At 35.2% G+C, this 22072-nt stretch overlaps 1 protein-coding gene and 2 long non-coding RNA genes across 11 annotated transcripts; 1 reads left to right on the top strand and 2 right to left on the bottom strand.

Annotated features, from left to right (window-relative positions):
* The first annotated feature begins 12880 nt into the window (after positions 1-12880).
* LOC18422113 (sulfate transporter 1.3) lies at positions 12881-20615 on the top strand. Of its 9 annotated transcripts, XM_088865741.1 has the most exons (17): positions 12881-12971; positions 13134-13181; positions 13278-13299; positions 14012-14077; positions 14680-15070; positions 15158-15206; positions 15731-15938; positions 16097-16271; positions 16374-16439; positions 17011-17124; positions 17259-17375; positions 17461-17587; positions 17964-18250; positions 18358-18548; positions 18648-18733; positions 18869-18945; positions 20268-20615. In XM_088865741.1, exons 5-17 carry the CDS (start codon positions 14735-14737, stop codon positions 20409-20411), a joined length of 1977 nt encoding a protein of 658 aa, XP_088721867.1. In that variant the 5' UTR covers positions 12881-12971; positions 13134-13181; positions 13278-13299; positions 14012-14077; positions 14680-14734; the 3' UTR covers positions 20412-20615. The 9 variants fall into 9 exon arrangements, with proteins under 9 accessions (XP_088721867.1, XP_088721866.1, XP_088721870.1 ...); XM_088865740.1 differs by lacking the exon at positions 13134-13181; XM_088865744.1 differs by lacking the exon at positions 14012-14077.
* On the bottom strand, positions 16453-18063 carry LOC148782598 (uncharacterized). The gene is made up of 2 exons (XR_016054877.1): positions 17941-18063; positions 16453-16502 (listed from the first exon to the last, which is right to left on the bottom strand). It is a non-coding gene; the product is annotated as an uncharacterized LOC148782598 (long non-coding RNA).
* On the bottom strand, positions 18281-20843 carry LOC110006933 (uncharacterized). Its single transcript, XR_016054876.1, has 3 exons — positions 20245-20843; positions 18841-20143; positions 18281-18696 (listed from the first exon to the last, which is right to left on the bottom strand). It is a non-coding gene; the product is annotated as an uncharacterized LOC110006933 (long non-coding RNA).
* Positions 20844-22072: the final 1229 nt, after the last annotated feature.

Genomic DNA, 22072 nt, shown 5'->3' with positions numbered 1-22072 from the left:
AAATTTAAAATATATATTCTTTTTATTCTAATAAACAATCACAAAAAAGAAAAATTTGAAAACGCAACCTAAAAAGTATTTTTTAGCCCAATTAACATAGACCGTCCATTTTGATAAGATGCTTAGATCTAGGACTTAGAAGGATTTTTTCTTTTTTAATTTTTTTATATGCTTTTATTATCATTAGATAAACAATGTTCAAATAGAAAAAAATGATTTTGAGTTTGGAAAAGCTAAGATCTAGAAATTCACCAAATGAATGGACTAGATTCGTTGTTGGAGGGGACTCATTTTGACCATATCTAGGGTTCAAATTTAACTTTTTCTTTTTTTGGATTGATTATTGAGATGAAGAGAGAGTGTGCAAAATTTTGGGTCAAACATATACCGTAAACATAGTTTCTTAAAAGTATTGTTGCATTATAATATGATACAACTGTTGCATTAGATCTTTGCCGGTTTAGATTCGTTAGGAAAGTTCAGCCATGCGTGGACAAGTGTATGTTAGGACAGAGAAGCATACTTGCGTCCATTAACACCAACGTGTGTCTAGACAGACCCTATGTCAATGCATGTGTTTGTGATTTTGTGTTCAGTAGGCCGAGTTAAAATGTACTATTATCATACATACTACAGAAAGATCGTAGCCCACTTCATCTTCATCATCATCCTCCGATCGACGAATACACAGTGACGATGGCAAAAGACATACCAAAACATGGGACTATCTCAAGGGTAAGTCCCAAACCATGCTTAGTTTTACATAGATCACGAGGCATTGAGTTTAAATCTTTTTACTTCTCCTTTTGTTATTTACTTTGTAATTTATCATTCTCTCCATGAAATTATCGTTAACGATCCAAAAAAATATATATATCTTCTTAGTTCTGTCGAGGCTTAAGGCCAAAAAACCTCTTATTGGACGCGGCGAAACTGTTTCATCTAAGGTCTAAACGGGCCTCTTGGGCTAGCCACGAGTTCATTGTGCGAACCAATCAAATAGATATTTACATACAATAAATATATACACACATACTCTTATTACATGCATTTGTTAAAAGTGAGTACCAAAATTCTTAGGTCAATCACAAAATCAAAAGAAAGTGATTTATTATACCCAAACTATAAGCCCCCAGCTAATTCTTGAGCTAGACATTTGCAAAGAGTCAACATAAATCCATATATCATTTTGGTCAACTATCACTCTCTCTATATATCCTTTTAACAAGGAGAAGAGTACCCCAAATATTAATATGTTGAGTTGTAACACACATGCCCTCTTTCTAGTGGCTCCTTTGAGGTCATTTTCATATATATATATTTTTGAAAGATATGGACAAATATGTCTTTAGAGGCATTTACATTCTCTTGGAATTTATTATGGACTATTTTTTTTTTTCTGGGGTACATATTATGGTGGATAATGTATAAACGTTGTAAAATAAAATGTGCATTGTTGTGCATAATGTATTCTAACTAATAGTATTAGTAGCCCTGTATTTTATTTTTTTTGGCTTTCGTCAAGCCATCCCATCTCACCAAACTCCCTCTTGCCAAGTCATAGAGCATGGATAAGCTCTAGACGTGGGACAACAATAGTTAGAAACTGTCATAGAGCATGGATAAGCTCTAGACGTAGGACAATATTAGTTTGAAATTTTTAAGCCCAATCATAATCATCATCATCAAAAAAAAAAATTAATTAATTGGGGTCGGCTACACGAATCGTAATTCGCTTAGGTTCAAAATTCATGATAAGTTTTGACAAAATTTTATGTTGGTTGCCTTCCTACCACAACCCAACTTCTTTACCCCGACATAGGACGGGTTAAGGGAAAATTTAAGATCATCGCCATTCTTAGACCAATTTTCTAAATCCAATCTTAGAGTTTATTTTATCAACCTCGAAACCTGTACAAGGATGTTAAAACCTAGATCTAACCTAGTGATGTTAAAACCTAGATCCGAGAGGCAGATTGTTCATCTACATATCCATGTCAAACTGGTGATTTGGATTAGGTCTGAATCGGTCCGAACCAATCATTTAGAAAAATACTAAAAACTAAATGAAATAAATTCAAAATTAAGACTTAGGAAAATATTGGATGAGCTGACAGAAAAATGACATAAATATATAAAGGGGTTTTGGGGGAACCGGTTTGATGCCATCCCAAAATCGGTTCAATCCCTATCGAATCCCATCCATATCGACAATCCAGATTTAAAATCACTGAGTTTTAAGAGACTGATTAAACCCATTTCGATTTGGCTCAAAAAGGTCACATTAAAATTGGAATATCTGAGTTTTTTTTTTTTTTCTTCAACTGTAATCGCTAGGGACGGACCTCTATGTTCCTATTCGGCCCTCTGATTCTGCTCCAGATTGTCGATTTTTTCAACACCCCTTCGAAACCCTACTTACCCACCAAGTTATAAAAACAGAAATTGGAAGATGCACCTTCATGAGTTGCTTAGGTTGAAAGCTTGAAATAAAATGGTGTTGTGTGGGACCCAGCAGGTTGGGGTATTTCACGAGGCGGCTTTATTGACGACGCATTGGGCACATGAATGCAAGTGCGTGCCCTTCCTCGTGGCGTGGCGTGGCGTATCTATGCCATCACGCTACAATCCTTGACCAATGAAGAACTCCACCTGCCCATCATCAACATTCTTCAATTGCAACATAACTTTGCTCAATTTTTTTATTTTGCAGATCGAAGGAGCACTACAGGTAGATTATCAACGGTGATTTCATTGATTTCTTTAAACAAGATGCCTATCATATATCATCTTAAATCAAGATGTTTTAAGTATTTTTTTAGATTAACCAAAAAGTATTTTTAAAGGAAAATCTTTACATGTGACGCAACCTATAATAGAAAAGGATTGGTTTCTACGAGTCAGCCGACTCATATGTTCACGTGCGGCCCCCATCTAAAATTCACCATAAAAATGGATTTTTTATCCAAAATTTTAGAGATTCATCATCTAAGCCAAACTGATCATAAATATGAAAAAAAAAAAAAAAACTTTAAAATGTCTTTTTTTTTTTAATGTTTTTGGCACTGACTCATAGATTTTTCCTATGGAAAATATTTTAACTGCAATTCTAACTCTTCCAATCCGTATCGGCAATTGAGATAACTTCATTCATAATATCACGAGTTGGTAACTGAGGATCTGATCTTGATTGGATGGGTTAGAGTAAATGATTTTTAATTTTTCTCGTAAATTAATTTCAAATGAAATTTGGATGTTCCCCTCATCTAATTAAAAAGTATTCTCAAGAAATATGAGCAAAATGCTCCTATAAGTGTATTTTTGTTCTATTACTTTATCCTTTTTTTATTATATATTTTTTGTGTACCTTTGCAAGGAGTGGGAATGGCCCAAACTCTTTTCATGAAGATTTGTGGAAAATATATATGTTAGGCGTGGGACTGTGACTAAGGCAATCCTAACCATCCACTTAAGAAAGGGGCCGGGGTTGTGGTGGTAGCATTTCTACACCCAATTATCGCATCGTGATATCCATTCCTACCGTTTACACCCCCCAATTAATACTTTCAAAATGTAACTCCCCAATCTATTAAAAAAAATGGGTAGGGCCTGTCTTCCCCACTGAATTACCCAAACCTAACTATCCACTTTATATGGGAAGATTGGTAATGGCAGTCTTGAATGTTTTACATGCGATTGGCGCATATGGAAGGTTTCTAACTACTAAAATGGGAACCTTTCCACAAGGTATACACCTATTTAGAAACTTGAGGTTGGTGTGTGACTAAATAACAAAATCGCACTCTAAAATCGATCACCAAATTCATAAATCTAAAACTAATAGACCTTATAATACTCTATCTTATACTTTTTTTTGGGACTGTTAACCAAACCTGCCCTACTTACTGAATCACAAAATCTCATATCAAAAGCAAAACCGCATCTGGTGTGACCAAAGATATATCATTTATAAAATCAATAAAAAATCAAAATAACTCATCAAAAGCAAAATTGATTCTAGTGTGACCAAAGATATGTCTCATCTCCTGACTTTCTTTTTCTAGAGAAGCACTTTTACTTCTCTCTCCCCACCCTTATTCTCTCTCCTCATGCTCTATTCCTTGGCGTTTTCTATCCATTTCCACACTCTCTCCTCTATTTTCCCCCTCTTTTTAGCTTTCTCCCCGCACCAATTTCATCTTTGACTCTCTTAAGTGGGTGCAGTTTGTGGAAGTTAGAGGCCTTAAATAATTAAAGTAAGGCACACCCTCAAATACTGCCAAAATATGTTGTTTCAACATAAATAATCTTTATGATGTCTTGAAAATTTATTTTCATCTTTAATTATAAAAAAAGTTCAAAATTAGTGTCGATCAAGTAAATAAAAACTTAAAAATTGACTGTCTAGATAATACATTATAAGATACACTATTTTCAAGATTTAAAAGCTATTTTTGTCATATTCATATATTTGAACATTGAGATAATCGAATTGAGGGTTTTTCAACGATGAATTTTGTAGGTGCACCTTAATTTCTTTCTTACTTTGGCTTTTGCATACCGTTAGGGAAGAGCCCCTTAATTTCCTTCTTTCTTACTTTGGCTTTTGCATAGATTAGGAAGAGCCTCTTCTCATAGTTGAAATAGGAGACCTTTATTTATTATCCTCTTCTCATAGTTGAAATAGGAGACCTTTATTTATTATCTAAACAATATCGGGCAATTCAGTTATCTTCTTAATTTTTTTTTATTGACATCCGGATTTTCTTTGCACCGTTAAGAGGCAACGTCACACACCATCATCAACAAACGGACCTTGTCTAACCTCTGGCTTTTGCAGAATCGTCACACACGATCAACAAACGCACATGTCTAACCTCTGGCTTTTGCAGACTTGTTTTACACGTGGCAAACATAACCTCGATCGCTTTTCATGCATCGTTACACGTGTGATCAAAACCAATCTGGTTTACTACAAAATGTCAATCGTCTTCTTTCAATGACAAAACCAATCTGGTTTACTACAAATGTCAATCGCCTTCTTTCAATGACAAGTGGTCTTTTATTCGGTTTAGAGCTCCCTCATATTATTGATGTGGGGCAAATGCTTTTTATCACTCATCAACTTGCAAATGGGTATAACGTGTCGTCCATTTACGCTCATCGAAAAAGTTATTAATGTGTCGTTAATAAGTTAATAATGTTATCACTCATTAACGTTAATGAGTTACTAGTTATTAACATTAAAGTCATTAACGTGTCATTAATAATAAAAAATTTTACTTTATTATAACGTTAATGGGTATAACGTGTGACTCATTAACATTAAACTCATTAACGTGTCGTTAATAGCTTGAAAAAGTTAATAATGTTATCACTCATTAACGTTATACCCATAATTTATACTCATTGGAAAAGTTATTAGCATTAGAACAACAAAAAATAATATCAATACTAATTTATTGATCATTAAAAAAATTACTAGTTTATGGGACATCTTAAAATAAAATAAAAATAACACCAGCCCAAACCACTTTAAAATCTATTTTAAAGTTGCTTTTTCAATTATCCCACATTGCAAGTATGATAGCTATATATTTTTTAAATTTTATTAGAATATAATTACAATTTTATATTTTAAAATTCTATATTTTTGTAGATTTATTTATTTGTAAGGGTCACACCTTTGTTTATTATTAATAATTATACATTGATAACCAAATCTTGTATTTTATGTGTTCATTTATTTACATTATAAATTATATAATGTATTATTTGTATTATAGTTGTAAATATTTTTTAAAAAAATTAAATGATATTATAAGACAAATTTTAAATTTATTCATACATGAAAATAACATCTCAATATTCACATATTGATGAAAAAATGAAAATTCTTAATATAGTACCCACATTTCTTATTAGATTCTTAAAAAATAATATTTATAATAATTTTTAATAATTTTTTTAAAAAAATTTAAAACTAAATCTAATCGATTTGATCGATTCTCAATCCAAAATACCAATTCACCGATCCGAATGAAGTTTTGGGGTACCCTGCCCATGGCACCAATCCATTTTTTAAATAATGGTCTAAAGTTTAAACACTAAAGCAAATAGCAAACTTCAAGACTTGCCTTTCCAAAGTCGTTTAAAACTTGAAGACTTCCCACGGCCTGTCCTTCAAGTCAACTTGTTTGGTTTTTTGTGTCTCATCATCTTCACACGATTGTCCCTTTCTACAACTTGCAACTACTTTTTCATATGCACAAATGCCTTTCTCTTTCATCTCTAAACTAATTTCTCTCTCTTGCTTAGCAATGTCCAAACCTCGGAGGGTTTGGGTTGGATTATGCCTGAGCCCATGTATGACGACGATGGCTGAAATATTGATGTCAAAAATCCGAAAAAAAAAATAATTATTGAAGAAGTAAAAATTACGTAAATATTTGTTTTAGTTTTCGTTATTATCAAAATACCGAATATTTTATATTATTATTGATATATCAGTTTTTTTTTTACTTCATAATAATTTTTTAAAAAAGATGAAACTATCCATTTTCGGTTTTTCAAACACCGAAATCAAACTAATTTTAGTTTTTAAAAAATAGGAAATTTTGAATTTTCAACTCTTCAAAAACTAAAAAAAAATTTCTCTCTCTTGTGGCCTATTCTCTCTCTACCTCTCTCTCTTGACTATTCAAGTTCAAAAACTGAATTTTCAATTTTCTATCTTTCCTCTCTCTCATAAATTTAACCCACTAATCTCTCTCTCTCCAAGTCTCAACCCGAACCTCGAATGGCTCCCCTTCATTTCTCTCATGCCCTAATCCTATCACTCTCTCCCATCCATTAATGGCACCAACTATCTAACTTGTGCCCTTCCTCAACCACCCAATGTCCCAACTCAATCTCCTAACACTTCTGTAACCACCCAATCTTCCCCCAACTCAATTTTCCGAATACTTTTGCTCCCAACAATGCTCTTTTGCCCTGGTTCAAAGTCAAATTCACAGCTGCAAAATGCCATTATAGACTTTCTATTCTCTCACCTTCGATTGGTTTGGAGAGAGTTTCAGAAAAAAACCATTTTTACTTTTGTAATGTAAAAAAAAAAAAATTCGGTTGTTGAAGAACCGAAATTGGCCTAACTTTTTAAAAACAAAAAATGGGTAGTTTCATCTTTTTTAAACAAAGTTGTTATAAAGTCCAAAAAACGGACATATGAGAAATAACGAAAAGTATTTGGTATTTTGATAATAATGAAAATTAAAACAGATATTTACGTAATTTTCCTTTGTTTTTATTATCGAATGGTTTAGTAGCGAGCTATAAATGATAATATCTGTCCATGTATAAATTACATATATCCCCAAGATGTAACTTATTGGACAACCTCCTCCTCCCCCCAACTACTTTTTATATCATTCACTAAACTCCAATGTTGTTTTGTATAGCGTTTACCCCTAGTAAAAAAGTAAGCTCAAATTACGACCAAAATATTCATTCTCTTTAGGAAGCTTCATGGCCCTCTTTGTCTCTCTCCTGCTACCCATGAAAGCCTTCTCTCTCTTTGCGGTCCAGTAGTGTTTCTTCTGGTTGCACTCTCAGGTCCGATCATTTGGTAACGACGTCTGACAATTTGATGTGCAATGCATTCGGTTCGGTGATTAAAATACGCTCGGCATTGCCTGCAACAGGTATAGCACTTCTTGATGCTAGACCGGAACTGGATCTGGCACGTTGGTACGCCGGTCCGATAAGGTTATCACTGGACCGGCATTCATTTTGTAATGGACTAGTATTGTACGATTTGGGTTCTAGTCCAACACGAATATGTGTCAAATTGTCAATGATGATGATGGGAATGTGATGCCAAGATGTACGGAAAGGGGCAGTTTCATCTTTACACCTTAGGATTTTTTACTTCAGGGGAGTCTGTGTTACACAAGCTTTTTTCAGGGTAAAAGTTGTTCTTAGAAAGTAGTCGGGAAAAGATGTAAAGAAAGTCCAATCAAAGTTGTTTCAGTAATTTTTCGTTTTTAAAAAAAGAAATCAGTGCTAATATATTGAAAGAGCGGGTCTTGATAAAAACATGGTTAAACATTTGGACTCCACCAAGGGTGATTTCGAAGAATTATTGTTCTTCGACATTTGTATAGTCCCGAAAATATACGTATTCTATATAAAATAATTCATGCTTAAAACATTTGGACTCCACCGAGGGTTATCTTGAAGAATTATTGTTCTTCTACATTTATATAGCCCCGAAAATATACGTATTCTACATAACTGAAAAAGGTGATACTGTTAATTTCCTAGTTTCCCATGAATGCTCCTTTTAAACTAGTTTACGCATCACTTCACGGAAATTGATGGGAACAAAGTTTAATTAGTGTTTTAAAACCTAGATATGTGGGGTGGATCATTGATTTGAATAAGGTTTGAATGGGTCTGAAGCTGTGATCCATAAAACTCTTAAAATAAATAAAAATAATTAAAGTAGGGGTTTATAAGGTAGGAATTAAGAATGACCTAAAAAAATATTATACAAGCTTAAAAAAAATAACAAAAAAATATATATATATATTGAGGGAGATTTTAGAGGGGAACATAGGTTGGGACCGTACCATCACAAAAACTTATAAGGTAAAATTACGTATATATCTGTTATAGTTTGCGTTATTACAAAACTACCGAATAGTTTCCATTATTACCTCTTTTTTTTTCATGTCATAACAAAAAATTTTAAAAAATGTAATTTTACCTTTTTTCGGTTGTTCAACAACCGAATTCAATGGATTTTCAGTGGTTTAACAATCGAAATCGGACCAATTTCGATTTCTGAAAAACCGAAAATTCAAAATTTTGTATTTTTCAATAACCAAAATCTTTTTTCTTAGGTACTCTGCCTATTCGCTCTCTATGGATTTTTCTTTTTTGGGTTGTTAAACAACATAATTCAATGGATTTTGAACGGAAATCCTCTATGCCTTTATTGCACCTACGCTTTACTTATCTTTTCCTTTTAAACTCTTCTCAATGTTTATTTATGTAGATTAATCATTGTAGAGAGAGAATGGATAAACATAAGGAAAAGTTTAAACATAAGAAGAGTTTAAACCCACCCAATCTAAGGTATAGAGAGAGAATAAATAAACATATAGAAGAGTTTAAAAGATAGAGAAGAGTTTAAACCCACCTAATGTTTATCCATTCTCTCTCTATACCTTATCTTGGATGGGTTTAAACTCTTCTTTACCCTTTAAACTCTCTCATATATGAATCTATTCTCTCTCTGATGTTTATCCATTTTCTCTATACCTTGAGTGGGTTTAAACTCTTCTCTATTTTTTTTCTATTTTCTCTCCTATGTTTCTCTCTTTACTTTAGGGTTTAAACTCTTTCTTATGGTTATCTAAAATTTTGGTTGTTGAACAACAGAAAATCTATTGAATTTAGTTGTCAACAACTGAAAAAGGGAAAATCTATAGAATACGCAGAGTACGTACGGAATATATTTTCGATTCCTCAACAACTGAAAATTTTTAATTTTTGGTTTTTCAAAAACAGAAATTCGCATGATTTAGGTGGTTGAACAACCGAAAATCCACTGAATTCGGTGGTTGAAAAGCCGGAAAAGGATAAAATTGCTCCTTTTTTTTTAATTTTCGTTATGACATTAAAAAGACAGACAAATAGGTACTAACAAAAACTATTAGATAGTTTTGTAATAACGCAAAAGATATATTTGTAATTTTTCCAACTTAGAAATCACGGGACTTTAAATACTGAGTTTAACTATAATATTTTGGGAGAAACATTTTCCCCAAAATATCACTCCTCTGGTTCCACAGGAATATTAACAAATAGAAAATGTTGACCGGTTAAGGAGCATACGGTTTAGGGATCAAGTCAAGACACTTTCTCGAACATTAAGGATCCAATTTCTAAAAAAGAGGCCATCAAAATCAAAAGGCCGAAAAAGGAGACCTACTTAACAATTGTTTTCCACTCTTTTCCTGTGAATGAGAATTTAATAAATCCAGTGTATTGAAAATCAGGGAGCTGGTTCGGAACTAGTGGGGTACCTGGGCCTACAAAATTCAACCTTTGCCTGGTGTTTCACAGGTTTGGAAGGGGGTTTCTTTTCAATTTTTTTTATGTTTCTTTAAAAACATCTTTAGAGGACCAAGAGCCGGCTTGGGCAGTTGCAAGCCAACTTTTTAGATCCATTGGGTGACCAATTTAAACCATCGATTCAGATTTTAAAACACTCCACAAAACACATAAATTTTCGACAAAATATAATGACTAAAATACCCTTAAAATTTTCAAAGATATTTTAGTTATTTTATTTTATTGAAAATATTTTTTATATTTTTACAAGTGAGAGTTTAAGAGAGGAGTGGACGCCCAAAATTTCGTATCAAAATATTTTGTAAAAAAATTAAAAATAAAATATTGCAAAAACATGACATTATGATTGGGTTCATCTCAGCCATCCATTCAAAATGAACGATTGGATGAGGAGAAATATATAACTTTTATGTTGTAAAAGAAGCATAGAAAACTTGCCCTTCTAAAATTGGATCGGTTCTCTCCATGCTTTGGCACACAAGAACCTGTGCAACATAATTGTGTTTTTTAAAAATATCGATAAAATGGTTAGACCACTTAAAAAATCTTCAGGGTAAAATCTACCGATTTATAAACAAGATAGTAAGTTTTTTTATCATTTTACTGAGGTACTACCTGAAATATTTTTTTAAAAAAACACCCAAATTACCCTTATTTCTGGTTTGGAATCATGACAAATTTAGGGCAAATATGTATTTTAAACACTAAAAACCCCTATAGAAAATGACTTCAATACCTCCCCTTGTTTCCATTACAACTCCAAATTATGATGTTAAATAGAATATCATATTTTGGGTTTGAAACCCAAACAAGGAGGAGTATTTACATCTTGGGCTCATGTTACTTAAGTGGCACCAAAGTCACCAAGAGAATCATGTATCATGTGATGTAAGTGGATTAAATTACCAGGTCACCCTCGCTTATTCATGGTTACATGTCCTAAACAAGGGCAACATGAGCATTTTTAATAAAATTTTTTAAAAAATAACAATATGGATCATCATAGTCTTTTTCCAACTAGAGTCTGGCTATATGGATCATGCTATTCTACTCTTAAAATACGAACCTGAATGAATTCTTAAAAAGTATCTGCTTTGTTTGGAAAGTTTATTTAATTGTTCATTGATGATGTGAACATTTAAATGATTTTCCTCTCTTTTATTCCTCACTAGATAAAAGAAAAAGACGTTCCGAATATAACTGACCTTCCAAATCGAAAAATATCCAAAGCTATACAGTTGCATAAAAGCAATCTATTTTCCAATCATGTCGATTCTAGGACACGTAATAGCGATTCATTGCATCGACGTAATAAAATGTTCTTTTGACAATTACATTTGGAGCAAAATTGGCCGCTCAATGTAGAAACTTCTACCTCTAAACCCATTTTATATTCCAAGAAAATCAGCCTCTCTCTCGCTCTCGCTCTCTTCTTTCTTAGTGTTCCAATAGTCTACTTAGGCGGGCTACTCAGCACATGTCCCAACTGACTACTCGCCCGATTCCGAGTAAATCGGTTACTATCTTTGAGTCGAGTATTATAACCGTTGAAAACTATTAGAAAAATAAAACATATAAAAAGTCCTAATAAATAAAAAAATACATATTTAAAATAAACTTTAACACAATACAACTAACTGTATTTTTAAAAAATAACAAAAAATAGATTTTAAAAAATGAGTTTGTGATTGAGGATATTATCACAATTTTTTTAAAAAGGTGGGAAAAATATAAAAATAAGTATTCATAGCCAAAATACTTTCTAATCTTTGCCAAAATGATAGAAAAATATAAATAAACATGTTACAACTATATTTCTTATTTTTTGAGATATTTTTTTAAAAAAAAATTAAGATCCCTAAGTTAGACCTCCATCTCATAAAAACTCGGTCTCGGCAAGGGCCCAAGCCCGAGTAACTCGGCTTTTCAAATGGTGCTCTTTCCAAGAAAAAGTGTCTCTCTCGCTCTCTTATTTGTAAGATATTAAATATATATATATATATATAATAATGAAATTACTTATTTTTAATATAAGAAGGTCAGAATTACTTATAATCATATATTTGAAATCTTGTGACCCTATCTCTCCCCCTCTTATGTGAAATCTTGTGACCCTATCTCTCCCTCTCTTATGTGAAATCTTGTGACCCTATCTCTCCCTCTCTCTTTCTCTCTCTCATGCACAACACAAACATACCTAATACTGGGCAACCCACTCCCTGCCTCTTCCATGACTCGAATTCGCACCTTATATGCAGCTGTATAATTAAATAAAGATTGAATAACATGTAATATAATAAAATAAAATAGATAGCTCTAAGAAACATACCCAAAATAATAATAATAATTCTAAGACTACGCATGCAAGAATGAGATAAAAGAACGAACTCAACTAAATAACTGATTATTGTGAGGTGTCTCTACATTCATTGAATCTAGACGCATTTGCGACTCACCACTATTTAATAGGGGGAGCGAGTCGCCGCTTACCTAAAACCGTATCATTTCTCTTTTGCCCTTTTTTTGTGTTTTTTATATTTTTTGGAGTTAAGATAGGAGGAGAACGTGATTTCTTTTGCTTATGTTTTGACCTACAGAGGCTTGGAAACCATTGAGAGTGGAGTGTAATTATATAGAGTTTGAGATACCCGCCTACCCTTTCTAGATTTCTTTTTCTTTTTATTATTTCTTTTTTTTTTTTTTCTCCTTTTTTCTATTTGTTAAAGTAAAGAAAAAAAGAGGAAAGAGAGAGAGGGCCTACCAGGCCTGTCAGGGGATTTCTGAGCCCTCCAGCTCCACCCAGGAATAGTTTCTCTTTCTCTCTCTAAGAGGTAACAAAATGAGAAAGAATTGATGGCCTTTCCTTTTTTTTGTCTGCTTTATTATTCTTGATTCTTCTTTTGAACCTTAAGGAGTGGATGGCTTTTGAATCCGTTTGTGCATACAATTATATTTCTTTTGACGTTTTGCTTTCTGGTTTTGTGATTGGGAAGTTTCGAAGTACTGTTTGCAACGTGGGGTGGGAAGTTGAGAGCTATAGAGTATAAATTCTTATTCCTCTCTCTCTCTCTCGATTTGTAATCCACAGGTAAAGCTCGTGGATCTTATTTTAATGGTCTTTTATCTCCATCTTGCAGGAAATTTTGGTCATGACATTCGGTAAATGACAAAGCGTTGCATGCTTATTCTCTCTCCCCCTCTCTCTTTCTCTCTCTAAGTGCCACGCCGTTTTTTATTAAAAATTTTATATTTTCCAAAATTACAGGAACTTTGACAATTAAGAGGAAAAAAAAAAAAATTACGTCGATATCTCGCTTTTCAAGTTCATATTCGAAAATGGGGTATATATGTCCTTTCTCTCTCGACTGTCTTCTCTCTCTAAAGTCCTCTTTTTCTTGTGTGGTTCAGATAAAATGTAGCCCCAGGTCAACATATGTCTGGTTTTTTTTTTTAATAATGGCTGACCTGATAGAGAAACTCCTTGCAATAATGGGTTATGGGCTTGAGCTTGCCTCCCAAAAAATTAAGTTTCCATTTTAAAAAACCCATTGACCCGTACAAGATCACTTAAAATTTTTGGTCAATGGGTTTTAATTATGAATCGAAGGGTTTGTGATTTTTTAAAATTTTTCATGGATTGCCAGCTTAATTCTGTATCAAGACAGAATTAGCAGTAGGTTCGTAGCTAAGGCGGATGAGAAGTTTGACTTGGAATTTTCAGTAAATTGCCTATAAGAAGGGGGCCTCTCTCTCTCTCTCTTGATCACATTAAGAGTCTCTCTCTCTCTCTCTCTTTGTTCATATTCACAAGTCTGACGAAGAAACTGAGGAGCATTGTTTGAACTTTGAAACAACGGGTTTCTTTGAACAGCCTTTTATTGTCTTCTATGGCTGCTATTCTTGATAGAGACAGCACGAACAAAACCAGAGTAAATCAGTGAGCTCTCTCTCTCAGTTGTGTGCTTTGGCCAATTTGGAGCCATTAATTCTTTAACCCGCTTTTTCTTTTGTAAGTTTTTGGTTTGGATTCCAGTGTTCGTCTGTATCTATATCCCTACCTGTGTCATGGATTTCTGGTTTGAGGGTTAAGGTTTGATAAAGGGGATTTCTGGTTTAAGGGTTAAGGTTTGATAAAGGAAAGAGACAATTTCGTAGCAAGATTTCTCCTTCCCGTTCACACAGCAGAGAGGGACACAGAAACAACAGAGAGAACATACACAAAAAAAGCACAGAGAGAACACATCACACATGCAAACAAACAGATAGAAAGCGAACACACGACACAGAGAGATAGGGGTAACTGCGTCTTTCACTTTTCCTCTACAAGGTTTCTAGAAATCTCGTCCTGCAAGAGAGAGAATACAGTTCACCCATCATTTACATTTCGCTAAAACCACAATACTCTCTTTATTAATTAATAAAAAATATTGAAGATCCGTATAAATATACGGCTAGTAGAGACCAATAATTATTGAAAATTACTTACTAATCTTACTATAATCATATCCATACGCTAACACACAGTTAACCTTTATGCAGGTGGTATTCTTCTCTTTAGTCTCTTCCTCTCTACTCTAAATAACCCAAGTTTGAGATGGGACACTCTGTGAGAGACAAGCAAGAGGCCGAGGAGCATGACATTAGCAGAGCGATATCTTTCCACCAAAATGGAGATGAAATTCCCTCTGTTTATAAGGTCGGGTTGCCTCCGAAACGCAAGCTCATGAGCGAATTCACTTCCACAGTCAAGGAAACCTTCTTTGCAGATAACCCATTTCGCCATTTCAAGGACCAATCCAAGTCCAAGAAGCTTATTTTGGGTTCTCAAGCTCTCTTTCCCATTCTTGAATGGGGAAGATATTACAGTTTGAGTAAATTCAAGGGTGATCTTATCGCCGGATTGACCATAGCCAGTCTTTGCATACCTCAGGTAAGTTATACGAAATTATCAAAATCCATTCTTGAACGAATTCTATGGCTACCTTTTTCTAAATCTTGACCCTCCCTCTGAAATCAGGACATTGGGTACGCTAAATTGGCAAATTTGGATCCTCAGTATGGGCTCTGTAAGTTTAACTGGACTCTGTTTAATCCTTTACAATGTTTGCTTGTTGAACATCCATGCTGCTGTCTCCATGTATCATGAACATAGTGCGTCAGCTTGTTTGACTTAGCATAGAATCTATTACGTGGCCTGACTGTTTATCTTTCTTATGCAATAGTTCGGGAACAGGATGATCTTTTTATGTAACTGATTGCTCAGTGTTCTTTTCAATAAACTAATGCACTGAGCAGAGGTGGGAATTTGTCAAATATTGCCGATATGAGAGAGAGAGAGAAGGGGGAGGGGTTCAAAACTATTGCTCAGGGAAGAGGGAGAGTGGAGGGCTTGAGCGGGGGGCGTGGGGCTGATAGGTTCAAGATCATAGCTCAATTGGAAAGCAGACATGTAGAGCGAGAGGAGGGTTTGAGTCAAATTTGAAGAGAGAGAGAGAGAGAGAGGAGGGTTTGAGTCAAATTTGAATAGAGAGAGAGTGACTTGGGGCCTCCTAACTTCATCTCTAAGTTGTGGTTTTCGGAATCTTGACAGATTCAAGTTTTGTGCCGCCTCTGGTTTATGCTTTCATGGGGAGTTCAAGGGATATAGCCATTGGACCAGTGGCTGTTGTCTCTCTTATATTGGGAACTCTTCTCCAAAATGAGGTAGACCCTGTGCACAATGCAGCTGAGTATCGCCGTCTCGCTTTCACTGCAACATTCTTCGCTGGAGTCACTCAAGCAGCGCTCGGGTTCTTGAGGTCTCTCTCTCTCACACACACACACAATTGAGCTATGTTCTCAAACGCCACCTTTTTTTTCTCACTGCAACACATGGTTAGGACTGTAAATACATATAGGAAGGGCATCCTCTACATTCAAATATACAATTACTGATCTTCACACTGATATTTTTTAGGCTTGGTTTCCTGATTGACTTTCTCTCTCATGCCGCCATTGTTGGGTTCATGGGTGGAGCAGCCATCACCATAGCTCTCCAACAGCTGAAAGGCTTGCTTGGAGTCATTAAATTCACCAAAAAGACTGACATAATCTCTGTCATGCATTCGGTTTGGGGCAATGTGCACCATGGGGTACAAAATCCCTATAATTTTGGGTTTATTTTGAGCACTACTTCCTCCATTTTTTAATCAATTTCCATCAAACTGAGCCATGTTATTTTATGCTTTGTGCAGTGGAATTGGCAGACAGTTGTTCTAGGATCAGTTTTCCTGGCTTTTCTCCTACTAGCCAGATACATTGTAAGATTCATGATTTCTTCTTCTTCTTAGTTGCGTAGCTCCAAGTGGTTGAAATTGATAGATCTACCAAAGAAAATACCCGTTCAAAACCCATATTCTCCCGTAGGTTCAAAAACCTCTTCATTTTTGGCTCAATTTGGATATGTTGGATATACAGGGCTTATCACACTTAAATAATATATACACATTCATTGACATCTACTTTTCTTATTCATATAACCTACAACACGACACTGGCATACATTTGTACATAAATAGAATGTACATGTAGAAGCATTTGGCACAGGTTATGGATTACTCATTTGTTTATGATATCAAAGTAATCTGCAATTTGTTTATTATATCAAAAGTAATCCACAACTATATTTCCTTGTCTTGGACCTATGTCCTAGTATGCATGGAGAAAATGACTTTATTAAAAATATGGATACTGTGCATTTGAAGTCAGCTGTGATTCTTCATATTAGAAGTCTATCTCACTGTTCTTTTGGTGAGACACAGCATGTATTTATGCGCGTATGTATTTTGTATATAAGATTTTGTATCCTAATTGCTTCGAGTGTAAGTCCAGGGAAAGAAGAAGAAGAGCCTGTTCTGGGTCTCTGCAATCGCTCCTTTGATTTCAGTCATCTTATCCACTCTTTTCGTGTACCTTACACGGGTCGACAAGGATGGTGTACAAATTGTAAGCTCTTAAACCTGAATTTAACTAGTTCCCTATGTTAATTGTGCTAGGAAGAAGCATAAAAGCCAACTTATGCATGAATAAGATGACAATTTTATGATATACATACTCATGTTACTTTGTTTGGATAAAAGGTTAAAAAAATTAGAAGGGGTATCAACCCACCTTCGGCACACAAAATTTACTTCTCTGGACCCAATGTAGCAAAAGGATTCAAGATCGGTGTGATTGCAGGAATGATAGGCCTGACGGTATGCATGGTTCTAATCTTTAAATGAATTCTTGCTTCACTTATTTAAATTGGCCATATGATCATATTATATTCCTCTTTCTCAGGAAGCCATAGCAATTGGAAGGACTTTTGCATCCATGAAGGATTATCATCTTGATGGGAATAAAGAAATGCTCGCTCTAGGAGTGATGAACTTAACTGGTTCTCTAACTTCTTGTTATGTGGCTACAGGTAAGCAAACAAAATAGAAAGAGAAGTACACTCTTATAAGTATAAAGGAGGGGATGTATACTATAATGCATAATCCCAAGGACCATGAGAAAACCATAAGTCCATAGGGCAATCATCATCCATTCAAATGAGGGATGGCAATAGAAAGAGAATGGGACCTGCAAATTGGGGTCATGTCCTGCTTTGGAGGTCCCACTCTCATTCATTTTTACATTGACACATTTATGTATGTAGATGTGTATATGTATATGTATGTCTTTATGTCATGTATATATGATGCATATTTGCATGTATGTACTATGTATCTCTGCATGCATATATTGTTTGGTTACATTATGGTTTTCTATTCTTACATTGGGACCTCTGGTTTTTGCAGGTTCCTTCTCTCGCTCAGCAGTGAACTACATGGCTGGATGTCAAACTGCAGTTTCCAACATTGTTATGTCAATAGTAGTTCTTCTCACTCTAGAAGTAATCACTCCCTTATTCTATTACACCCCAAATGCAATCTTAGCGGCCATTATCATCTCTGCTGTTCTTGGCCTTATTGACTATGAGGCAGCACTACTCATCTGGAAAATCGACAAGCTAGACTTTGTAGCTTGCATGGGAGCTTTTATTGGAGTAGTATTTTCCTCTGTTGAGATTGGCCTCTTGATTGCAGTAAGTAGCTAAAATTCTAAATTATTATTCTTTTTATATTAAGTGGATATTTGAGACTGTTCTTTCCAAAAGAGTAAGAAAATACCCTGATTTGATACTGTGAATAGATCTCTTTGTCCTTTGCCAAAATCCTTCTCCATGTAACCCGACCACACACTGCTCTTCTTGGAAACATACCAAGAACATCCATATATAGGAACATAGAACAGTACCCAGAAGCAACAAAGGTTCCTGGAATGCTTATTTTGAGGGTGGACTCAGCTATTTATTTCTCCAACTCCAACTATATTAGAGAGAGGTAATTATCTTCTCCCTCTCTTTTATTGATAAAGAAGTATATATTATCAAAATAAAAGGTTGGAGAGAGATACTAGTGACCTCCAATGTCTAAATGCAGAATCCTCCGATGGTTGAGTGATGAAACACAAGAGCTAGACAGGAAAGGCCTGCCAAGAATCCAATTCTTAGTTGTGGATATGTCACGTAAGAAACTAGTATCAGTTCCATAATAATATTCTATATATATATATATATATATATATATATAGAATCAGGGAGAGAGAGTTTTGGGCCTCGTTTCTTATTAGTACCTGACATTTGCTAGTTTGGTTGGTGCAGCTGTTATCAACATTGACACCAGTGGTATCCATGCTCTAGAAGAGCTGCATAGCAGCCTGCAAAAGCGAGATATTCAGGTGAGAAATGACTATGATCAACCTTATAACTAGGAAGATAACCTATGCAATACATCGTGCTTCTCTATGAAGCGTTTGAGCTATGCCTGTATATAAAAAGAAGGAATCAATAGAAAAGCCATGACATCAATTATCACAAACCTATGTTTGGCAATCTACAAAAAATCATAGGTAAAAATGGTATTGATTTGAACATATCAAAAAATAAAAAATTATGAATAAATTAAAAATGAAATTAATCTGTGAGGGATACTCATTATGTTCTTAAGTTTTGAAAATTGGAAGCAGAAGCCATCTTCGTTTGAAGCAAACTCTGCAATTTTCTTAAATTAGTTAAAAAAGTATTGGCGATACATGGTAAGTAATTGTAACAGTTCAAAAATCATGTAGATAACAAGGACATTTTTTCTCATCTTTTATGTATAAGAGAACTTTAGAACATTTCAGTGAGTTCAACGCCATATGCATCATTTTTCTGTCCCTCAAAAACCGCATCAGCTAACCATTTCAAGAACGGAGAGAAGTTCACCATTATTTGACTAATTCAAGGACATATTCATCATTTTCTATATGTAAACCTCAGGGAAGATCTCTATCACTAAAACCTGGATTAATAAATATCTCTCAAGAGAGAAATTCAACATATTTTGGTCAGCACAATGCCATACTCATCCTTTTCCATCACTAAAACCCAGTTACCAAATCGATTCGAATGATATACATCAATATTTGAGAACTCAGTCACGAACCTGGCCAAGTTACAGGCAAGACCAAGTCGACTAACCTGAGACTGCTCCCAGGTCGAAAATGGCCAAAATAAAAGTAAAAAATGTGGAAAAACCCTTATAATTTGTTGGAGAAAAGTTTCAAATAGTAAAAAATGAAAAAGAAAACCATTGAAGATCACTTTTATTTTCTAAGGAAAATGCAAAAGCACAGGAAAATTTGTAAAGAATGATTAAAAATATAAGGACAAACTATAAACAAAACTAAATATAGCTCATTTGTAATTGATTTAATCAAATATTAAGTCAGACACAAAATTGGCTCTTGTTCTATTCAGATAAAATGTATCATTAATTATGTTCCCCCCAAGTTCTTTTCTTTTTTTTGGTGGGCTGGGGTGGGGACTCGGGCAACGCAACCTGCCGAGCCCGAGTTGCTTGGGCAGATTTGAGTCAACTCCGTGTTGTAAAACCTGACATACATTCATACAAATATATATATAAATAGAGAGAGAGAGAGAGAGAGAAAGGGAAATCCAAATTATGCACCATAACTTGAAATGACAGAGCTTACTGTAAAAAAAACTGTGTATGCAGCTCGCACTAGCTAATCCAGGACAACATGTGATCGACAAGCTCCACGCCTCAAAGATCACCGATACCATCGGCCCAGACAACATCTTTCTCACTGTTGCCGAAGCTGTTCAGACCTTCTCTCCTAAAGCAACGGTCGAAGTTTAACCAAAACCCACCCTAACAAGTTAAATCAATAGGCAGTCGCTGAAAACCAACGAACAATGCTCTTTTACATGCTCAGGAAGAGAGATGGGTCATTTCATAGCCATTTCATGGGATTCTGTGGAGCATTTGAAGTCATGGAAACGAAGGCCACGAGTGTAAATGTTGTGTTGAATAATACCATCAATAAGGTCAAGTTTTGTGGAAGCTTTCGAAATTCATATGAAGCAAACATATATATATATAATGAAGCAAACATACATATATTATACATATATATGTGAGAGAAAGACCTGGTCCATAGCTGGCCTTGGGGAGGTCTGGTAGTGAGATCAGAGGGAATGAGTGAGAAAGGGTGGCCCTGGGGAGGTCTGGTACGAATGAGTGAGAAAGGGGGAGGAAGGTGATGAGTGATAAAGTGGGGAAGCAAGGCGTAGGCGCACTTGCAAAAGGGATGGGGAAGGTCCTTGTGCTTCTGTGAGTGGGTGGGATGTGGTCCCCGTGAATTTGTACCGGATAAGCATGCGAATTCGTAACGTATAAACATGAGAGTAAATATAGGAAACGCCTCTCCATTTAGGTCTGGCAATGGGTGGGCCAACCCAGCCTTGCCCTAAAAATGTCGGGCTGGCCCATAAATTATGGACCAAGGATAGAGCTAGGGCCGGGTTTTGTCCGATCTTTTTTTTTTTTTTTTTTACTTCATTTGTTTCTGGCGTGGTCCTATGAGCACAAGGAAGCGTCAGAGCCAAGGCGGGCCCAGCCCAATGCCACCCTTACGCATTTATTTCTTGCTGACGATCATGATGAATCTTGCTGTTTTTTTCTATTCTTTATTTTGAACTAAGCTATGCAGGGAGAAGCTAGAAATATATTACATTTAGGCCACCATGACAACCATGACAATGAGAAAACAATTCATAAACCCCCCCCCCCCCCCAAGGGGAGAAAAATGGCACTGGTATAAGAAGCTAAGGCCCGTTGTTTCAGGGAGGATGGGGCTGCAACCAAACTTCTGAAGTGACGGGTTCCCCGAGATGTGTTGTTTGGACGTTATTTTGAAAGTTACGGCTTTCAAAACAACTTATACTTGCAAACAAATGCAGGAAGTGCAGCAGTGATGGAAGCCATAAACAAACTCGACTGCAACCGAACTTCTGAAGTGACGGGTTCCCCGAGATTTGTTGTTTTGACGTTATTTTGAAAGTTACGGCTTTCAAAACAACTTATACTTGCAAACAAATGCATACTTGCAAACAAATGCAGGAAGTGCAGCAGTGATGGAAGCCATAAACAAACTCGACTTAAGAAATGTGGTAGGGGAAGATTCTAATTCTCTCGACAGTGCAAGATTAGAAATCTTTCTAGTTATGACCTCCAAGTACAAAAAATAAATAACGTCCTTACATACAATCTCCTTAAATATTTGAAGCCATACATTCTAATATATGAAAAATCTCAATGCTAGTTACTTCGGGAGGCTAATCAACGATTTTTCAGTTCACTCGTCTTTTTTATTTGCCCTCTATTTCACCCGGAGTGGAGTGGAAACTAGAGAAAGAAAGGGTACGCAAGGATCAGTTTGGAGAGAGAATGATGGGTGGGTTTGATGCGAGGGACTAGGAAGCAGAGGGAGTGATGGGTTAAAGAGGTGACTGCAAATC

The sequence above is a fragment of the Amborella trichopoda genome, chromosome 4, assembly GCF_054954075.1.
Source record: "Amborella trichopoda isolate Santa Cruz 75 chromosome 4, AtrichopodaSantaCruz75HAP2 v2.0, whole genome shotgun sequence".
NCBI lineage: Eukaryota > Viridiplantae > Streptophyta > Magnoliopsida > Amborellales > Amborellaceae > Amborella > Amborella trichopoda.
The sequence above is the reverse complement of the archived record's forward strand: the minus strand, read 5'-3'. Positions and strand labels throughout refer to the sequence as shown.